General features: G+C 41.9%; 1 protein-coding gene across 1 annotated transcript in view; it reads left to right on the forward strand.

The window, feature by feature from the left end:
* The window catches only part of LOC134748172 (atlastin), a 31,768-nt gene extending 13,328 nt beyond the window's left edge, over positions 1 to 18,440 (forward strand). Inside the window, exons 2-11 of the mRNA XM_063682885.1 lie at positions 3,768 to 3,994; positions 4,542 to 4,691; positions 5,901 to 6,056; positions 8,195 to 8,344; positions 9,142 to 9,280; positions 10,920 to 11,104; positions 13,681 to 13,902; positions 15,693 to 15,907; positions 16,490 to 16,556; positions 16,713 to 18,440. Of these exons, the coding sequence (XP_063538955.1) occupies positions 3,768 to 3,994; positions 4,542 to 4,691; positions 5,901 to 6,056; positions 8,195 to 8,344; positions 9,142 to 9,280; positions 10,920 to 11,104; positions 13,681 to 13,902; positions 15,693 to 15,907; positions 16,490 to 16,556; positions 16,713 to 16,841 (1,640 nt within the window). The 3' untranslated portion in view covers positions 16,842 to 18,440. The remainder of the gene's footprint in view (positions 1 to 3,767; positions 3,995 to 4,541; positions 4,692 to 5,900; positions 6,057 to 8,194; positions 8,345 to 9,141; positions 9,281 to 10,919; positions 11,105 to 13,680; positions 13,903 to 15,692; positions 15,908 to 16,489; positions 16,557 to 16,712) is intronic.
* The last annotated feature ends 2,952 nt before the right edge of the window (positions 18,441 to 21,392 follow it).

The following is a 21,392-nucleotide window of genomic DNA, read 5'->3' on the forward strand; positions in this document are numbered from 1 at the left end:
CACCATCTTGGAGTCAACGGCCGGTAGTCCACGTGCTTCTTGTAAAGACTAGCTATCGATTTACAAGAGCTAACAAATCACCGTACACTGTCTTGTACAACCGTACAATTTTTGTCGTTTGTAAACCTCTCAATACCTTGATACTGGCGAAATAGTCCCACTGGGCTGAAGCCATAATTTTAAAAGAAGAAGAAGAAGAAGAACAAACCACAAGTTGACTAGCTATCATAACATGTGTTATGTCGTATTGTGTAATCCCAATGAACAATAGCGAATCGTGCTCCGATCAGATGTTCCCGCTCGCTTTGGCTACTCGCACTGTAATCCCTTTCGGTACCTAATATCGTTGTGCGATTTTGAACTTTACCATCTCGTTATAAGCCTAGGTCATTTATCGAAGTAATATGAATGGTACATTTTTTAATCTGTTTGAAACATAGCTGTTGCTCGAAACAGAAGTTTTGGTCTTATACACGTCCAAAGATATTAGTAATTAATAATTATGAATCGTATAGACTTGAGAATAAAGTAGACTAGAAATTGCCTCCGCCTTCACTTCGCTACGCGGGGCTGCTTGATAACAATGTGCGTAGTTCATTTCTATTTTTGCATTAAAAAAAAGGCAGGATTGCTTAAAGAATCGCATCAACAAAAGCTAAAACGATATTGTAAAAAGTAAATGAAATCCACAGAGAAGGGCTCTAAGATATATTATGTCTTTGATTGATAAATATGTAGATTAATTACCAAGATATGTCGGAGCAAACAAGGTGCTCAAAAAAGATTTGAACATGCACTAACAACTTGACAAAAGTGTCGTGTGCAGATATTCGTGATAACGTTAATATTAGTACAGCGGCCATCAGATACATATATCCGAGCGGCCGAGGTGCTCAAAAATATCTGAACACAACACGCACTCTAGCGCCTTGACAATAGAGGCGTATTCAAATATTTGGCGACTGTACGGTATGTAATATAAATTGGAATGTTGCACACGCAGCTATAGGCTAGGTACATAAAGCCTCAAGATAAGATTTTAAGCCTACTTCCGTCTCTCATTTGCTGATTTTAGCAGAATATACATACACGTCTACAAAGTTAGACTCTATCACTATAAGATAAAGTAAATTTTCGTCTGTATGTGTATTAGCATTGTTGAGATTCTCACGCCGTGACCTTCGCCGAGGTTTCCGGTGGCCGGTTTATTAGGTTTTCTTCTTTAACTATTTCTATTGTTTGTAATTGATTTATAATCCTATTGTATTTTTAATTAGCTGAAGTAATCAGATCAGAATCAGACTAGATAAATTAGTGTGAACCTTTTTTATAATTAAATAAGGTTGCTTTTCCGTTGTTAGTTAGTTGTTAGAGTACAATCGCTAGTTTACAATCAAAATCATTGATTGGTTGATTGACCCTGGCTCACAATTAAACAATATGTATGTTACGTAGTTTGTGTAATCTGGACTCTATTCCTTTACAATAGAGTCCACTAACTCGAAATGATTAATGTGTCCATACATTTTGTTCCTTAGCACTTGAGATAGTTGATGTACGGCCATGAATCATCTGAGCCAAATATCAGTCTTACCCGAGTTATGCGCCATATGTTTCGGATGTTGGTAACATGTTGTTGAAGTTTAGGCACCTACCAACACAGATCTCACTCATTGCCATAAACTAGGTACAGTATATAAAGGGTGGGCCAGTGATAAATTAACTTTTCATCTCGACCTCTTTCGTTATTTATGAAATATAGGCAATTGAGAAAGATGTCATTTAATAGAAAAAAAAAAAAGAATTTTTTATTCAAAATGGTGTCTTACATGGGGGAGCAGCGAGCGTTTTGTATTGAAGCCTTTTTTGAAAACAATCGTTCTTATGTGACTGTTTGTCGGCGTTTTCGACTTAATTTTTTTTTTTTTTTGGTACATGGAAAACCAACAGCGCTATACATATCAAAAAACTATAATAGAATTAGAAAGCCAATTATAGGTTTTCACTTATAGAAACGGAATAAAATATAACAAGCTTATTGCCCAACTTAATTACACGTGTACAAGTTCATACAGCACAAGAACAGAGGATCGATATGAATATGATCGATTATTACAAAAAATAAGTAGAAAAGAAGGTAAAATCTGTTAGGTAGTACATTTAGCCACAGTACATTAGCCCTGACCTGCGCCAGAATCATTGTCACCCATAAAGTATCTAATTAATTATTTTTTTATTATTGATATGCTATCACTAAATATGTCGATATTACAATTTATAAAAAAATATTATTATTATTATTATTCGTAATCTTAAGTAAGTCTTAAGTTTGGATTACGCAATATCCGTAAGTGTCCAAGCACAAATTTAATCAAACAATGGATAGTTAGATTTGAGGCTACTGGATCGACACTAAAATCTCGACGCCAAGGACTCACGGTCTGCGCGTACCTACTAATGAAAACATCGAACAGGTAAGAGCGTCTGTGAGAGCGGATGCAAGGAACTCAACGCGTAAACGAGCTACGGCTTTGGGGTTGTCCAGAACAACTTTACGACGACATCTTGATGATTTAATTTTTAAAACGTAAAATTTATTTCTTTATCCCAAATTCTAATTATATTTTTTATTTAAAAACAAAAATTGATTATTTATTGAATTTTTTTAAAATGCATATTTCATTGGCCCACCCTGTATAAGCATTTTGATGCTCTTGCTATTGGGAGAACCTTATCTCGTTTCAATAAGGATTACGAATAGTATTTTATTGCCGATTAATACATATAGGTGACCTGTAGGTATTTATAAATTATTAGCCCCTTCGACCTTATTTTAAAGCAGCACTGGCAGGCTTTCCTCCTTATCATTGATTAGTTTACCCTTGCGGTTTCCCTGAGGCAAAGCTCGTTCAATGGGAACACAGCCAGGCCGCAAATCAAACTTGCTGTTTACTTTTTCTCAAACACATAATGGAGGTTTCCCATGCCATAACACGCCGTTTGTGTGGAAACTGTGAACGTAATGAATAATTATGTGAACCGTCTTGACATGCGACACCACCTTTTGTCACGGTCGGTTAGATTGAGCTGATTAAAAGACAATTGAATAGATTGGGTCTCAAATGGCCAAATTAACCGGGAGATAACTGTGAGAAGATGGCGGCAAGATACATAGAACATAAGAAACATGCTTTATTGCAGTGCAAAACGAGATCTTCGAAACATAAGTATTATATTGTTTCGAAATAATCTACCACGTAAATTAATAATTCCAAACAAAAGATCGTGATACACTGGTTCATCACTTTGAATATACCACATAATTAAACAAATGTGGTATTTTCTATAAAAAGGGACCTTATTGTCGAATACAATGCTGCGCGACGCTGTGCGGCGTAAGCGCCATCGACAATAAGGTCCCTTTTCATAGAAAATGCCCCAAATTAAATTATGAATTACGATGCTAGTCATTACAATTTAAATAAAGTCACAAGTGCAGTAGTTGGCCTGACTTAAATATCCAGGCCACCTGCCCACTTGCCTTCAATACCTGGATACTTATGTAAAGGCATCAACTGTGTAATATATTTGCAGGGCTGTATCTCCTGAACCGTGCGTTGTGGCGCAGAAATAATCAAATTTTCGGTCCCTTATCAGAAGCCCTTAAGTATCATACAGTTAACCATACCTAAACCTTATGGCACCTAAATAAGGTCTACCAATGATGAGTTAAAAGTGTTATTTTTAATACAACCACTTCTCCACAGTGATAGAGAAGCCAGCACCGCCGCTCGCGCCCACCGGCCCGCGCGGCGTGCAGGTCGTCAACACAGGCCCCGACCACACGTTTATACTCGACGAAGAGGCCTTAAAGGAGCTGCTACACGATGAGGACATCAGGGAACGAGCCGTGGTGGTCGTGTCCGTGGCCGGGGCCTTTAGGAAGGGGAAGAGCTTCCTGCTCGACTTCTTCCTCAGATATATGCACCACAAGGTTCGTCTCTAAGTATCTAACAATTTATCTATATATATCAAACGATGATGCCTTAGAGTTGATCAGTTTTTACTTGTCAGATATACGGTACGCCTATTAAGAATCGTTATCCCGCTTGAATAAATAGTGTTGTGTTCCTGCCGGTGAGTAAGGTTGCCAGAGCTCGAGGGAGAGGAGTGTTAGGGTCGGCAACGCGCATGTAACTCCTCTGGAGTTGCAGGCGTACATAGGCTACGGTAACTGCTTACCATCAGGCGGGCCGTATGCTTGATTGCCACCGACGTGGTATAAAAAAAAAAAAAAAAAAAAAAAACTGTCCGATAACGTACCTACGATAAGATGCATATGAAATCGTTTTAAACTTGATAATAAACTCGCTAAATGTTAATTAAAATTTGCTATGCATCTCGCGCTAGGTACATTACACTATGACTGTCGGAAATTATCGTTTTATATGATAATTACAGTTAAGTACAATGAGTTCAAGAAATCGTGTGTAAGCACTTCCTAATGTGACAAACTTGATCAACTGTGTATTTTGTTCTAGTACGGCAGCGGCGGCGGCGGCGGCGACTGGTTGGGAGCGCCCGACGAGCCGCTGCAGGGCTTCAGCTGGCGCGGGGGCTCCGAGCGAGACACCACCGGCATCCTTATGTGGTCCGAGATCTTCAAGGCTACTCTAGACAACGGGGAGAAGGTGAGACTCTTGCTGACTCCTAAAACCCGCTAAAATATAAAGACCCATGGTTGACATTGACAATAGTTAATGACCCAGGGAGTAACTAGTTAACTCTGCTAACTGTAACATTAGACTAGTATAAGCTTTTTCTTATAAAATCTTTTTGTTCTTTAATCCAGGGCTTACACTAGGCGGCAAATGACCCGCGTCAAGTGTCGCCAACGACGTCGACTTCGCTCGACATGTCTGGCAATAGCGCGCACACGTATTACCAGCGTGTCATAACTCGTGCTATGGCGCAAGTACCCATGTCACGCTGTGTTTCGCGAAGTCGCACGACTTCGCCTGACGTCGCTACCGACTTAATTCGCGCGATATCGCCAGATATGTCAAGCGAAATCGCCCACTTGACACATGTCGCGGAACATTTGTCCCTTATTGTATCGCTGACTTAGGACTTCCGGTTCGAACGCCATCTTGATAGTAGCCTCGTGATTAATTCCTTTATTTTTTGTTCATTAATATTATCATGTAATATCGATAGCTTTATTATACAGTAATCTAATTTGGTAGTGTGCAGTGAATGGAGAATTAATCTCAAAGCGTGTTTAACCACCATTTTGGAGTCAACGGCCGGTGCTTCTGCTTCTCGTAAAATCCAGCTATCGGTTTTACGAGACAACAACAACAATAACTACCGAACAACGTCGTGCTCTAAGAGCATTTGGTATTTCTACCTCTAACCGTGTCTGGCTAGAGCCCTAGAGGCCCATAATTTTATTTACCGTACACTGGCTGAAGAAAATCTAGAAATATAATTCGATCCCACGTGGATCCCACTTTGACGTTGGCGAAATCATCGACAGTACCGATGGAGCCATACTACTTAAAGATTGATTATTTGATTGATCGCTGACTTAAATTTTACACGATTCGACATAGCTCTAAACGTAACCGCAGAATAAGTAATAGTATTCACAGAACGGCCACGCACCGCCCCGCCCCGACTCGAATTACCTCGCCCCGCGACAGAAATCTGGCGGACTTCTGGCTTACTCTCAGTACTATTTTAAGCAACTTACACTATGACGCATGACGCGTGTACAGACGTGCCGTTCACACATAGAAACGCAAGTGATTTTTGATGTATAGCGTGTCCGCCCTGTGACGTAACGTAAATTTGATCACTTTGTAAAATTTCATTTATTTTAACTATTTGTGTTACAGGTGGCGATAATCCTGCTGGACACACAAGGAGCGTTCGACAGTGAGTCGACGGTGCGGGACTGCGCGACGGTCTTCGCATTGTCAACCATGCTGTCCTCAGTGCAGATCTACAACTTGTCACAGAACATTCAGGAGGACGACTTACAACATTTGCAGGTCAGTAACAACAAACAAAACGTACGCTACAATCGAAAAACAATAACTGAACAACTTTCTGACTGAATCGCCGTGAATAGAAAGAAAGAAAGAAAATACATTTATTTAACATCATAAACATTGGACAAAACTTTGAAGAACACATAAAACACAAATTAGATGCTAAAACAGGATCCCCACTCAGCATAATGCCACGGCAAGCCATGACGCTGATTTTCAGTGGGTACCTGACTTAAATCTAAGCTACAACTAAACTAAAACTAAACGAGTGACAACACAAACTTCAAACACAAATTACAGAATTACAGAAAAAAATAAATTGAAATTAGGCGATAGATATAATTTAACATTTTGTTCAATGTTGCGGATCGTTGGCTTGAATAAAACAGCAGAGAAGATGGGATGCTCTTTCCGTCAGTGAGACACAACGGGTAAATTAGCTTACGCATAAATGTGAAAATTAAAATTCTTGAAACTTTATTAAGAAACAAACTCAATTTGATGGTTCAGCAAGTATGCTCGACATTTGGACTTAAAAGTGTTAAGCGATTGCGATGAATCACAGGACATTGTTAAAGAATCAAAGTTGATATAAAACAGCAACACTGTTAACTGTCCATCGGTGGACCTTATGCCTTTTGTAATAAGGTTTACGAACTGTCAGTTAACAGTGTGGGCGATGGTACTCTGAGCAAGTCTTGACAGACCACGTAACTTAAAAGATACGCTGTCAGACTATTGTCTTCAGTTAAGGCCGTAACACACCATCGCACCGCACCGCGACCTTGGAGGAGTTCTGGGAATAGGTAGTACTGGCGTGGGCTTCCTCACTAACGCACCGAACTGTCAAAACGGTGCGATCCTACCTTACAGACTGCCGCACACGTGCGCCAGTGTTGCATAGTGTCCCATATTTCCATGTTTTCCTTGTTTTTTTCATGGAAATATGGGACACTTGGCAACACTGGCGCACGTGTGCGGCAGTCTGTAAGGTAGGATCGCACCGTTTTGACGGTTCGGTTCGATAGTGTCATGTGGAAGCCCACGCCAGTACTACCTATTCCTAGAACTGCTCCAAGGTCGCGGTGCGGTGCGATGGTGTGTTACGGCCTTTACCGCGATAGTTACTTATAAAATATGTAAACGGAATATATCGCGTATCCCGTTAACCACGAACGCTGTAAAGGGCACGAAACGTCGGGATGTATTTTAAATTCATTATACGCGATTCACATAGTTTAATTTTAAACGCTGTCAGACTTGAATACCTTTGGCCACGGTTACCTTACATGTACACATGGCAACGCGTAATAAAATTTTCCACCGAATACAGAAAAGGTTCACTATTGCTAGTTATATGAAGTAGGTAGTCGTGGCGGTTAAGAGGTTATAATGTAATGTTGACACAATCAAGATGTGATGTCCATTAACTAGTACATTAGCCAACCCGACATTTGATACAAAATGGCAGGAGAAGTACACTTGTACCTAAATTACTTTGCGATATTCGTTGGATGGTTCATGATCCATCTATTAATAGACAAAAGCTGTGGTTTTTCAACCCGAACTTCGTTTTTGTTTCTTACGTGTAGATATATCTCCGTAATCTGAAAATTCTAAAACACGGCTTTGTGGTTGAGGTAAAATTTTAGAATGTGACTATAACCACCATTTAATAATAAAAATAAAATAAATAAAATAAAAAACACTGATAGTCTACTTAAAAATATACCTTATTTTTCTCTATACAATTATATATATATTACTATTTACTATTTTCTACTTCGACATCGACAGCTTTCCTCATCATTCAGCTTGTCCTCCGACATAGGCCTCTTCCAAGTCCTTCCAGGTATTGCGGTCTCTTGCTTTCCTGGGCCAGTCCACTCCACCTATCCTTTTAAAGTCATCTGACCATCTACGAGTAGGCTTTCCTCTCTTCCTTTTGTACCCCCTTGGGTACCACTCTATAAGGCCTTTTGTCCACTTTTCTAGCCCTTCTCTGATGATGTGGTCCACCGCCACTTCTGTTGCTTGACCTTTTGATAATTGTCTAAATTGTCAGTCATGTTTGTAATATTTCTTGATATTTGTATGTAACTATATTTCTACATTACAATGTTATTGTTACATTTCAGCTGTTCACGGAGTACGGCCGCCTGGCGTTAGAAGACAGCGGTCGCACACCCTTCCAGAGGCTTCAGTTCCTGGTCCGGGACTGGAGCTTCCCGTACGAGGCAGCGTATGGTGCCGAGGGCGGCAACACCATCCTGCAGCGGCGGCTCAAGGTACTAACATGTATACAGTTGTACACGGATAATACGGCTGGCGAGACTTCCGGTTCGAACGCCATCTTGATAGTAGCCTCGTGATTAATTCCTTTGTTTTTTGCTCATTAATATTGTTTAAAGTGTAATATCGATAGCTTTATTATACAATAATCTAATGTGGTAGTGTGCAGTGAATGGAGAATTAATCTCAAAGCGTGTTTAACCACCATTTTGGAGTCAACGGCCGGTAGTCCACGTGCTTCTCGTAAAATCCAGCTATCGGTTTTACGAGACAACTACAACAACCACCGAACAGCGTCGTGCTTTAAGAGCATTTATTTTGTTCCTACCCTTTTACGTGACATTGGCTACAGGCAACACCGCCTTCAAGTCCATCAAGAAAAAAGAAAGAATACGGCTGGCGTTAGACAGCACATACCATTCTGGCTTCAGTACTGGCTCGGGGCTGGAGCTTCCCGTATGTGGCGTATGGCGCCGAGGGGGGTAACACTAACACCATCCTGCAGCGGCGGCTTAAAGTAACACCTTGCCCAGGATTCCCCTTCTTTAATAGAACGAGTCTGATGGGGGAAGCCTATCATTCGCAGCGACTGTTAAGGGTCACACCCGTCTTGGAACTCCTATGAGACTTATATTCTGCGACTGACGGCCAAAAACCTGGCCAGGTACAAAAGTGAGGCAATAAATCAAATATGATGTCCACAGGAAAGACGCAAAAAACAAATGATATTTGGACATAAAATTCTACCATTATACTGACAATTGTTAATGGGAATGTGTTTGTTCGTTGGCAGGTGTCAGACAAGCAGCACCCGGAGCTGCAGTCCCTGAGGAAGCACATCACGTCGTGCTTCTCCGAGATAGCGTGCTACCTGCTGCCCCATCCCGGCCTGCGGGTCGCCACCAACCCGCACTTCGACGGACGGCTCGAAGGTACGCTCGTGTGACACCCTGCTGTCTGTAGCCTGCTGCCCCATCCCGGCCTGCGGGTCGCCACCAACCCGCACTTCGACGGACGGCTCGAAGGTACGCTCGTGTGACACCCTGCTGTCTGTAGCCTGCTGCCCCATCCCGGCCTGCGGGTCGCCACCAACCCGCACTTCGACGGACGGCTCGAAGGTACGCTCGTGTGACACCCTGCTGTCTGTAGCCTGCTGCCCCATCCCGGCCTGCGGGTCGCCACCAACCCGCACTTCGACGGACGGCTCGAAGGTACGCTCGTGTGACACCCTGCTGTCTGTAGCCTGCTGCCCCATCCCGGCCTGCGGGTCGCCACCAACCCGCACTTCGACGGACGGCTCGAAGGTACGCTCGTGTGACACCCTGCTGTCTGTAGCCTGCTGCCCCATCCCGGCCTGCGGGTCGCCACCAACCCGCACTTCGACGGACGGCTCGAAGGTACGCTCGTGTGACACCCTGCTGTCTGTAGCCTGCTGCCCCATCCCGGCCTGCGGGTCGCCACCAACCCGCACTTCGACGGACGGCTCGAAGGTACGCTCGTGTGACACCCTGCTGTCTGTAGCCTGCTGCCCCATCCCGGCCTGCGGGTCGCCACCAACCCGCACTTCGACGGACGGCTCGAAGGTACGCTCGTGTGACACCCTGCTGTCTGTAGCCTGCTGCCCCATCCCGGCCTGCGGGTCGCCACCAACCCGCACTTCGACGGACGGCTCGAAGGTACGCTCGTGTGACACCCTGCTGTCTGTAGCCTGCTGCCCCATCCCGGCCTGCGGGTCGCCACCAACCCGCACTTCGACGGACGGCTCGAAGGTACGCTCGTGTGACACCCTGCTGTCTGTAGCCTGCTGCCCCATCCCGGCCTGCGGGTCGCCACCAACCCGCACTTCGACGGACGGCTCGAAGGTTACTAACTAATTTAACTCATTTGCTATACATTTAGATTTAGACGACCGGTCTGGCCTAGTGGGTAGTGACCCTGCCTCTGAAGCCGATGGTCCTGGGTTCGAATCCCGGTAAGGGCATTTATTTGTGTGATGAGCACAGATATTTGTTCCTGGGTCATGGGTGTTTCCTATGTATTTAAGTACTTATATATTATATATATCGTTGTCTGAGTACCCATAATACAAGCCTCCTTGGGCTTACCGTTGGACAGTCAATCTGTGTAAGAATGTCCTATAATATTTATTTATTTATATTTCCCTCCCAAACATTTTGTAGGGCGAACGTAAGATAATTATAGTAAGAGCCTTACCTCAGAAGTCCCGCGGACGCTATATCACGTCGGCAGAAAGGTTACCTCTAAGTCCCACGGACGCGATATCCCACTCGCGACAAACATAAAAACCTGGATTTGGAAGTTTTCGACTTTGTCCATGACTGGGACTCGAGGGGTTAAAGAAAATAATCTTGACATAATTATCATTATGAGATCATTATATAAGATAAGATAAGATGGGCCACTTGCACCATCTAAGGTTAGCCACTCGGAGTTAACCATTAACACAGAGTTAAATTGTACTGGTAACTTCGAGTTTAACCAGTTAATCCCGAGTTAGTGGCTAACGCTGGATGGCGCAATTGGCCCTAAAATATATACCTTATCCCACAGACATAGAGCCTGAATTCAAACGGTCGCTTCAGCAGCTGGTGCCCATGCTGCTGGCTCCACAGAACCTCGTGCCCAAGCTCATCAACGGCCAGAAAGTCAAGGCCAAAGAGCTGGTCCAGTACTTCGTGTCTTACATGAACATTTACAAAGGCAATGAGCTTCCCGAACCGAAGAGTATGCTTGTGGTAAGTGAACTTGCACCTTATTCCTTAGATATTTCGGTCTATAGTTTAGAAACGGACAGAAAATGAAAACCAAGAACTACAAATCCCTGGTTAGAGGTTAGGTTAGCACACGACGCGAAACGTCTTCAACGGCGGATGTCTCTTTCAAATTTAACGAGGTCTTTCGGAGGGTATGTTTTAATTTAGAGGTTACTTTTACGCTTTAACGTATCCTAGACTGCCTGTATGGCTTGTCCGTGCTAACACTTAAAAAATACTATAAAGTTTGCCAATATGTATATACTATTTTTCTATCCGAGGGAGCCGGAAAGCGGCAATATCGTTTAGCGCAGCGGGCCGAAAGTTAACGCTTTCCAGCCGGAGGGCAGAAAAAACATTTTGCATTGGCATTCAAAAAGTTTCAGCCGCCAGGTGTACATTCACGAATTAATAAACTAGTGGATGTGAAATGACTCCTATTTAGTATGAAAACCAGTGTCGCTAAACTCACACATTCATAGCCACGTTAAAATACGTCACACACTTACAAAATTGCTCTGATTCGTAGCAACTTTCCATACCAAAAAGTTATTACCGGTGGACATTTCTCGAACGAATATCAACTGTAGGCTACATGAGTGACGGTTTAAATTATAATGTCAAAGCTATATGACATACGACTCTTTCATTATCTCATTCATCTCACAAAAGCTCGCTCAACGTTCACCTAATACAACTACTCAACACCAGATGGCGTTATTTTATATAATTTTAAAATCACTTACTTAACAGGCGAGAAAAGGGCTAAAAAACCAGTATAAGTAAGGTCTAATTACGCATGGTTTGTTACGGATCTCACGGTCACGTTACACTGGTGTTTTCGAGACCTCTACACGCCTGCGAGTAGCTAACCGTTGGAACTTCTTTCCATTCGACGATATAGGGAGGGGACAGTGTAATCGGAGTGTTTTATCGATATTTGTGTGTTCAGTTAGGTATTGATATTTCATTACCGTATGTTTTAACACATTTAGATGATACTTTATTTATGATTATAATATAGGTAGTGATAATCGTGATTGTATGAAAAATAATATGTAGTACAGTACAACAAATATCTAACTAGAAATTTGTTTCTTATTAATTGACCAACTAGGTTGTTAATGTGAACATTAAATATATCTTAAAGTCAAACAGATAAAATCATAGTTCTTTAAAGGTTTATTAACTCGGTATTGCTGTTATTTTGTGATCACAAATCTGCAATTACTTACATCTTACATAGGTAAGTATTCGTCTTTAACAATATATTTACTTGTCGTCTAGACGGGACAACCTGATTAAATTGTCAAATTAATTGTATGGTGTGAAAGCATACATGAAACTGGCTCATCGATCCCACTTGATTTGATTGTAAGATTGTGACCTATCAAATCAGGAAGGGGGGCGGCAAAATTCCAATATTTCACGCTAGTTTGCGTGGTACGGAACACTTTTTATTAATTAAGTGAGCCCGAATGTCACTAATAATTACTAAATTAGTAACTAAGTTTTAGGCGTGTGGACGCTAGATGAGATGTATGGCAATTTTATCCCCAGAAATCTTTCTCTAAGAAATGCTCCTAGCAAATGGTGCTATATTTTTGCGGAAACTAATTTTCTTGCCCAGTAGCATTGACCCATTTATTTTTAATATCGGCATCTTGTGGTAACCTACAATAATTAATAATAAAGAAATAGAAAATATAAAACGTTTATTCATGGCACATTGCATGCATTGTACGCATAAGTGCATTAAGTACCTAGTCTAATTATATTAACGATGAAAATATGATGGGTGTAAAAAACAAAAACGTATGTAAAGGAATACGAAGGTTTGAAAGGTTGCCATGAAATGACCCCGACTTAACTTAGTGCTTGATGACCAGAGCTGCCATATTTACTAAGACATTGATTATCCCAAATAATAATTAGAAACGTGTCTAAAATAATAATTTATTACCGAACTACCAAACATCAAACTTGAAATATCGTAACTTTAACTTTATCGATATAAATATCGACATTGCGCAGCATCTGAGTAGCGAAGTTATTTGACATTTAGGATAGCGAATATTCCAGATAAACGTAAAGAATAGTGACAAAGGATTGTGAACTCTAAGTTCTAACTGATAAAATATAGATTTACTTAACGAACATTCGTAAATAATGCAATAGAAACAGATTTTTCGTATTTATCGGATTATATTTAAATAAATAACCACCGGTGATAGGAAATACCTCCACGTGAAAGATTTTTTAAACCGCTGTGATTTCTGCAGCTTAATACTGCACAATACGGCATTTTAAATTTAATTATCAATTTTTGTTAGACGAGCGTACGTACGACGTGAATGTCATTCGAGCATGAAGTTTACACAACAACTGAGCATAGTCTGTGCATAAAGTGAGTCGGTCGCTACTAACTGTCGGATAGACGGGAACGCCCACTTGCCATCTCCATCCTACTCCGTGTGTACATTGATAGTGTAACATAAATCAAATTGTAAAGAATAATATGTCCTGTTTGAGTTACTTAAAGATGTACCTTTTCACAGGCGACAGCGGAAGCGAACAACCTCACAGCCGTAGCCGAGGCCAAAGAAGTATACACCACGCTCATGGAAGAAGTGTGCGGAGGTGCCAAACCTTACCTACAGACACTACTGTTGGAGGCAGAACATAGCAGGGTCAGAGACAAGGCCCTGCACGCCTTCCACTCCAAGCGGAAAATGGGAGGGGATGAGTTCAGCCAGTCCTACTGTGAGCAGCTGGTCCGGGTATGTATCTACAGACACTACTGCTGGAGGCAGCACATGGGGTCAGGGATTAGGGCCTGCACGCCTTCCACTCCAAGCGGAAAATGGGAGGGGACAAGTTCAGCCAGTCCTACTGCGAGCAGCTGGTCCGGGTATGTATCTACAGACACTACTGCTGGAGGCAGCACATGGGGTCAGGGATTAGGGCCTGCACGCCTTCCACTCCAAGCGGAAAATGGGAGGGGACAAGTTCAGCCAGTCCTACTGCGCGCAGCTGGTCCGGGTATGTATCTACAGACACTACTGCTGGAAGCAGCACATGGGGTCAGGGATTAGGGCCTGCAGGTCTTCCACTCCAAGCGGAAAATGGGAGGGGACGAGTTCAGCCAGTCCTACTGCGAGCAGCTGGTCCGGGTATGTATCTACAGACACTACTGCTGGAGGCACCACATGGGGGGGGGGGTCAGGGATTAGGGCCTGCACGCCTTCCACTCCAAGCGGAAAATGGGAGGGGACCACTACTGCTGGAGGCAGCACATGGGGTCAGGGATTAGGGCCTGCACGCCTTCCACTCCAAGCGGAAAATGGGAGGGGACAAGTTCAGCCAGTCCTACTGCGAGCAGCTGGTCCGGGTATGTATCTACAGACACTACTGCTGGAGGCAGCACATGGGGGGGGGTCAGGGATTAGGGCCTGCACGCCTTCCACTCCAAGCGGAAAATGGGAGGGGACCACTACTGCTGGAGGCAGCACATGGGGTCAGGGATTAGGGCCTGCACGCCTTCCACTCCAAGCGGAAAATGGGAGGGGACAAGTTCAGCCAGTCCTACTGCGAGCAGCTGGTCCGGGTATGTATCTACAGACACTACTGCTGGAGGCAGCACATGGGGTCAGGGATTAGGGCCTGCACGCCTTCCACTCCAAGCGGAAAATGGGAGGGGACAAGTTCAGCCAGTCCTACTGCGAGCAGCTGGTCCGGGTATGTATCTACAGACACTACTGCTGGAGGCAGCACATGGGGTCAGGGATTAGGGCCTGCACGCCTTCCACTCCAAGCGGAAAATGGGAGGGGACAAGTTCAGCCAGTCCTACTGCGAGCAGCTGGTCCGGGTATGTATCTACAGACACTACTGCTGGAGGCAGCACATGGGGTCAGGGATTAGGGCCTGCACGCCTTCCACTCCAAGCGGAAAATGGGAGGGGACAAGTTCAGCCAGTCCTACTGCGAGCAGCTGGTCCGGGTATATGTATCTACAGACACTACTGCTTAATTCATAATTTATTTATTGCTGGAGGCAGCACATGGGGTCAGGGATTAGGGCCTGCACGCTTTGCACTCCAAGCGGAAGATGGGAGGCGATGAGTTCAGCCAGGTCTACAGCGAGCAACTATTCCTGGTGAGTTCCACTTATAATATTTTGATAAAACTGGAGTCCTGAATAATTTGGATAGCCGCTTAAAGAGGATTAGGAGGTAAGGAGCCTTTTGGGGATGGACTGAAGACCACGACACGACACGGCATACATAATCGCGTAACCAGACCAGACCCCTCCTCGGCCCCACGTGAGATTTGGTGAGATTCAACTTCACCGAAATAATGTATGTTGTGTGACTTTGTTTTTAAGTTGTACCTTTGTTTATTGATCCTGTATGTGACAATTATCATTTCATTTATATTAACCGACTGTACCATATTTTATGCGAATAAAAGAACTTTAACTTTAACAAAACTGACTGCAGACTGAAAATTAATCACAGAGATATTTCGTAGAAAAGCGGCTGATAAATTATATAAATCCCTTGTATTCCAGGACTTGGAGGAGCAATTCAAGCAGTTCAGCGCGCACAACGAGAGCAAGAACATCTTCAAGGCGGCGCGCACGCCGTCCGTGTTCTTCGCCATCGCCATGTTCTTCTACGTGCTGAGCGGCGTCTTCGGCCTCGTCGGCCTCTACCCCATCGCCAACCTCTGCAACCTGGCCATGGGCTTCGCGCTGCTCACGCTGGTGCTGTGGGCGTACATCAGGTACTGACATGTTCTCTACGTGCTCAGTATCTTCGGCCTCTAGGCCTCTACCCCATCGCCAACCTCTGCAACCTGGCCATGGGCTTCGCGCTGCTCACGCTGGTGCTGTGGGCGTACATCAGGTACTGACATGTTCTCTACGTGCTCAGTATCTTCGGCCTCGTCGGCCTCTACCCCATCGCCAACCTCTGCAACCTGGCCATGGGCTTCGCGCTGCTCACGCTGGTGCTGTGGGCGTACATCAGGTACTGACATGTTCTCTACGTGCTCAGTATCTTCGGCCTCTAGGCCTCTACCCCATCGCAAACCTCTGTAACCTGGCCATGGGCATCGCGCTGCTCAGGCTAGTGCTGTGGGCGAACATCATGTTTCGCTACGTACATACATGCGAAGAACATGGAGGACTAAGTGATGATCATGCTATATGGCTAAATTGCTTACTTTCGTTTGCCCAAGTTTTTATACTATTTGATGACTATGAACTCTAAAAATGTATGGGGCTCACAGCCGCTTGGCGAGCGCCACTATCGCGCATACCTAAGTTATGTTTATGATACATTAATGTATTATTTTGGTGTACAGGTACAGCGGAGAGATGCGGGAGCTGGGCGTGACCATCGATGACACGGCCAGCGTGCTTTGGGAAAATGTAAATTTTGCCTTATTATGATAATTTATATTCAGATTACTTATTATTATGTGGTTCATTACAATATTTTCATTCCACTCTCAAATCACAATTTCTTATCATGAAAATTATTATAATGAGATTTGTCGATCTCATTTACCAATTTGTGATTGTCAGGTAATGAAGCCGCTATACCAAGCCGGCCTCGAGAAAGGCATGGAGCACGCCGCCAAGGCCGCCGCCGACAGCGCGCTCGGCCCCGCCGCGGCCTCGCCCGCCGCCAACGGCAAGCGCAAGAAGTTGTGATGCCCGACCGGACCGAGACAGCGCATCCAGACCACACACAGGTCGGAGCGGGACAGAACGAGGCGCGGCGGTGGCTCTTTAAACCGATGGTTAGTGACGCGACATATCGATGACATATCACCAGGTGCGCGTGGGGTTACCGGTTTAGTTCAGATTTTTTACTTGCCGTGGGATCGGCACGTCGGATCTGTTTTAAAAGGCCTTAAAAATGCTGATGGTTAATCCTATGTAATCCTATGTATAAATGTGCGAGTGGAGGGGTCCCGACGGACATATTATCCGGATTTTCAACCTGTCGATCCCGCTCTGATGTTGGATTTGTTTTAGCCTACGTTTTTAGAATGCTCATGGTGACCCCATATGTAAATGTGCGAGTGTAGGGTTCCCACACTTGGAGTACTGACGGACATATCCAAGATATTAATGTGTCGATCCCACTCTGAAGTAGGATTTATTTTAAGGGGATCCCGTGCCCCGATGACCATCGATCTGAATCCCTTAGTTTTCCAATGTTTTTGTAGCTTATCATATTAACAACGACGGCTTTAAGGAATATAGTATCCCATGTTTACTTCAAAGTTCATTGTCTTCGAGATATTTGGCATCAATTACGTTGAACAATTTTAGGCCATAACTTTTGTATTAATTAGTTTAAAATTAAAACCTCTGACCAGTTTTTAGAAACATCAAAGACTATCCCAAATATGTAGATTTCGTATATGCAAGATCTTTCACAGCAATCAAAATACGAAAAAAGTGTTTTTTTTTAGACAATGTTTAAAAAAATCTTAAAAAAATAAGTATTCATTTCTTTCAAAATCCGGTAGACGTAAAATGAAATAAAAAATTGAAGAACCGATAGCCGTTTGTCTTATAATTCTATATGTAGTGCAAAAGTAGGAGATACGATTCAAAACTTGTCAAAAATCTATAAAAACCTCTGGCCATTTTAAAATATTAATGGTAGCCCTATACGTATGTTAATTTGCTTCTGTAGGGTTACCATGAATCCTGACATGTAGATTTTTACTGTGTCAATTCCACTTCTAATGTCGGATATAGGACAACAGTAACCCTATAATGTAAATGTGTGTGAATGGACCCACGCCTTATGTCGATTAGCCGGTAAGTGTACGGTTTATTTTAGAGTTATCGATGTTTTTGAAGCGTGCGGTGGCGGATTGTGTTCATGTCGAGTGCGTAGAAAATTATAACTAAATTATAAGGATATATAGTTATAGTGTAGCAAAATTAATTGTTGTTTTTTCGACTCTTATCGAGTCTGCCTCAGTTGGACTAAAACCATATTTTAATAGTTATTGACCAACCGGCGAATCAACTTTTTTTTACTTGAAATATCAGCAGGTTTTAGTACATTTATAATACAAATATAGAATAGTAATGTATATTTTATAAATCGCGATCCCATTTAAAAGTTTCCAGAATAGTAGCACAAAAAAACGAATATGGTCACATTAAGTAAATCGAAAATATCAAACGGACGGTTTTTGAATCACTTGTTGTAACGCACGGGAGTGTGGATGTACTTAAAATATTTGTAAGGATTTCTAAATTACTCTAAAATGTAGTAACAATAGTTTCAAATTGTAAATTTCTTTATGGGGCAATATGTAGTCATCAAAACCTTTATTGTAAATAATGTTCGGTAGAAACCAAGTGCCAATATATATATATATATATATATATATATATATATATATATATATATAATCGTTCCTGTATTGGCCAAACTGTATCAAAATTTGCATTATATTTGTTGAAACTTCAGAGTTTATTTTGTTAGTACATAGCGACTTGTAGAGTAGATTCTGATCTATGTAGTTCTTCAAAAGTAGCTTTTCTTGCCACTACGGTTCATATTAAAGGAATAACAGTCAAAGTATCACAATAACTAGGTTGTGATGTGTTCGAAACAATCATAGGCATAGAAAGTGTATAGGTTAAACAACGGAGCATTTTGCTTTTCGATATCAAATTTTGCTCAATTTTTGACAGAATATCTACCAAAATTACCAGCATAAACTTTAAGTGTTGAAATCAGAATACATGACGCCTACCCTATTGTAAATAAAAGCCAAAAGTGCCTAAACTTCCATTCAGTAAGTTAAGGTAGAATGAGAGAGTAGGATAGAGGATATACTCCGCTGTGCCAAATTCTGTTCAATTCTCCATCCCTTTCTATGTGATCATTTTGGCTTAACATCTTCCATCTCTTTCGTAGGAACTAGTCAAACTTTGACTGCTACGCACATGACAATATTGTTTCGTATGTATGTTGTATTCATTTAACATTTTACCTAAACATGTGTCAAATTAAGGTGGTTCGATTTTCATACAAAATTCAATCTGCTTTAATTAAGGCACTACACACTATTACTACACAAATATTTGCTCATTTATCTACTTTCGAATATTCGTTTGCGCTAAATTAATAGAAAAACTTTGTTTCATACAGAAATCATACATAAATCAACGTAATTTTTTCATCAATTTTACGTATGTGTGTGTCACAAATGTCGTGTACAAATACGTTGCGTGCGGCGTTGCCACTCTATGACGTTGGCGACGTTGCCTGGCCGACCTGGCAGGATTTGCAGTGCCGTCATGTTTAGTTTAGTGCATTTTTATTTGACAGTGTTGACACTGACACATAGGGTCATGTTTATTGTGTCAATTTGTTTGTATAAATTGAAAATGATAGCAACGTCTAAATCAAGTTACAAAAATCATCGGTGTTCTGGTCCGCGAAAATCCAGAAAAATTCAGACTCAATTGAAGCGGAATTCATGATGGTGAAGTTTCGTAAGGTAGGTACAGTTTCATTCTTTCATTGTACATTGTAATTTTCTCGTGCCGATCTTTTTAGAAAATAATTCTCACTTCTTCCGTAATGGTAGATATAAGCAGTGAACAATACCTATATAATGTAATTATTACTGTTTTGGTTGCCGAATAGTCAATGTGTCACTAACTCTAGGTTTTTTTAGGTATTGTGCAAAATGAAGAGGCATTCTTGGAAATAAAATGTTTTCCTTCATTAGCCAGAAAAAATCAGGACATCCTCACTGCAATAAAGTAAAATAAAACATTTCCTGGGGATGAAAATTATGGAATTTTGTCTATGAATGAAAAACAATTATTACTAGGTAAGTAAATGATAACTTTATTAGAATCCATATTGTTGCATCATCTTTCTTCCTATAACATTAGAGATTTTGTGCTATCATGATATTATTTTTCTTTCAGGTACAGGGACCACTACGGATAACAAATATGAAAAAATGTTATTTCATTTGTTGTGTGAATCCATCTACACCAACAAGACATCCACTGCTGGACATAGGCCTCCCCAGGGATCTCCACAACGACTGGTCTTGCAAGACCGGCCAAAATATCGAGAAATAAATAATATAAATAAACATGATAAATATCCCGTTTTCTATAATAGTTATAATTAGAAGGCCATGCAATGTTGTAACTCACTGTACCTACTTGAATCCAAAAAAAATATATAAAAAAAGTTTTAATTTTATTTTACAATTACTACTTTATTATTAGTACATTACGATACAAGTGCGAAAAGTAGGAAATTGGCAACGAGTGGCGATAAATTGAAACACGACCGAAGGAAGTGTTTTAATCGACACGAGTTGCGAATTTTCTCTTTTCCGCACTTGTATCGTAAATAACTATTTCAAACTGCAAGGGTACGATGATAGATCTCAATTCAATATAATTTTGCAACATTTGGCATTATTAGGTTATAAATTGTATGGAGATGAAATCTATCATCGTACCCTTCCAGTTTGAAAAATACTATAGAGGCTGGGCAGTAAGGGATTGCTTTACTTGTAGAACTATATTTAGCCCTTTAAAAAAAAACTGATACCTAACACTTACAAACCTGGACTTCCTTGGGCTAGTGCTACTAAGAATCGTCAGTATTCTCCATCCTTTCTGAGTTGGAAGAACCCAAAAAGGTGAGATTTGTGAAAGTCAGGTTTTCAATATATGTGGCATTTTCAACTAAACGGGTACCTACTTATTGTTGTCATATTTCCATAAAGCTTCAAAATGAAATCAACCTAATCGACAACCGACAATGTGGTACCTTTTAGTTCAAAACGTCACATATTTTTATAAAACGTTATAAACTAATTTATTAATAATACTGAATATCTTGGAGAAAAAGAAAACATAAGTAAAAACTCAAAAATGCTCGTTTTCCCAGAGATAGGACCTAGCTAGATCGAACCCCTTACAGCAAATTTCATCGAAATCGTTAGAGCCGTTTCCGATATCACTGAAATATATTTCGGTTATATCGGAATCGGACAAGAATTCGAAGAATAAAAGGTATAAGAAACATAAGATAACACAAAAAGGACAAAAAAAGTACCCCTGTCGTACCAGTCTCGAACCCGAATCCTCTTGCACGTATTTCCACGAACATACCGCAACGCCATTGCAGCATACTTACACTGCATGAAATTGTCTACTACAAGCATCACGGAAACACTGTTTGCATGT

Source organism: Cydia strobilella, chromosome 16 (assembly GCF_947568885.1).
Source record: "Cydia strobilella chromosome 16, ilCydStro3.1, whole genome shotgun sequence".
Classification (NCBI taxonomy): Eukaryota; Metazoa; Arthropoda; class Insecta; order Lepidoptera; family Tortricidae; genus Cydia; species Cydia strobilella.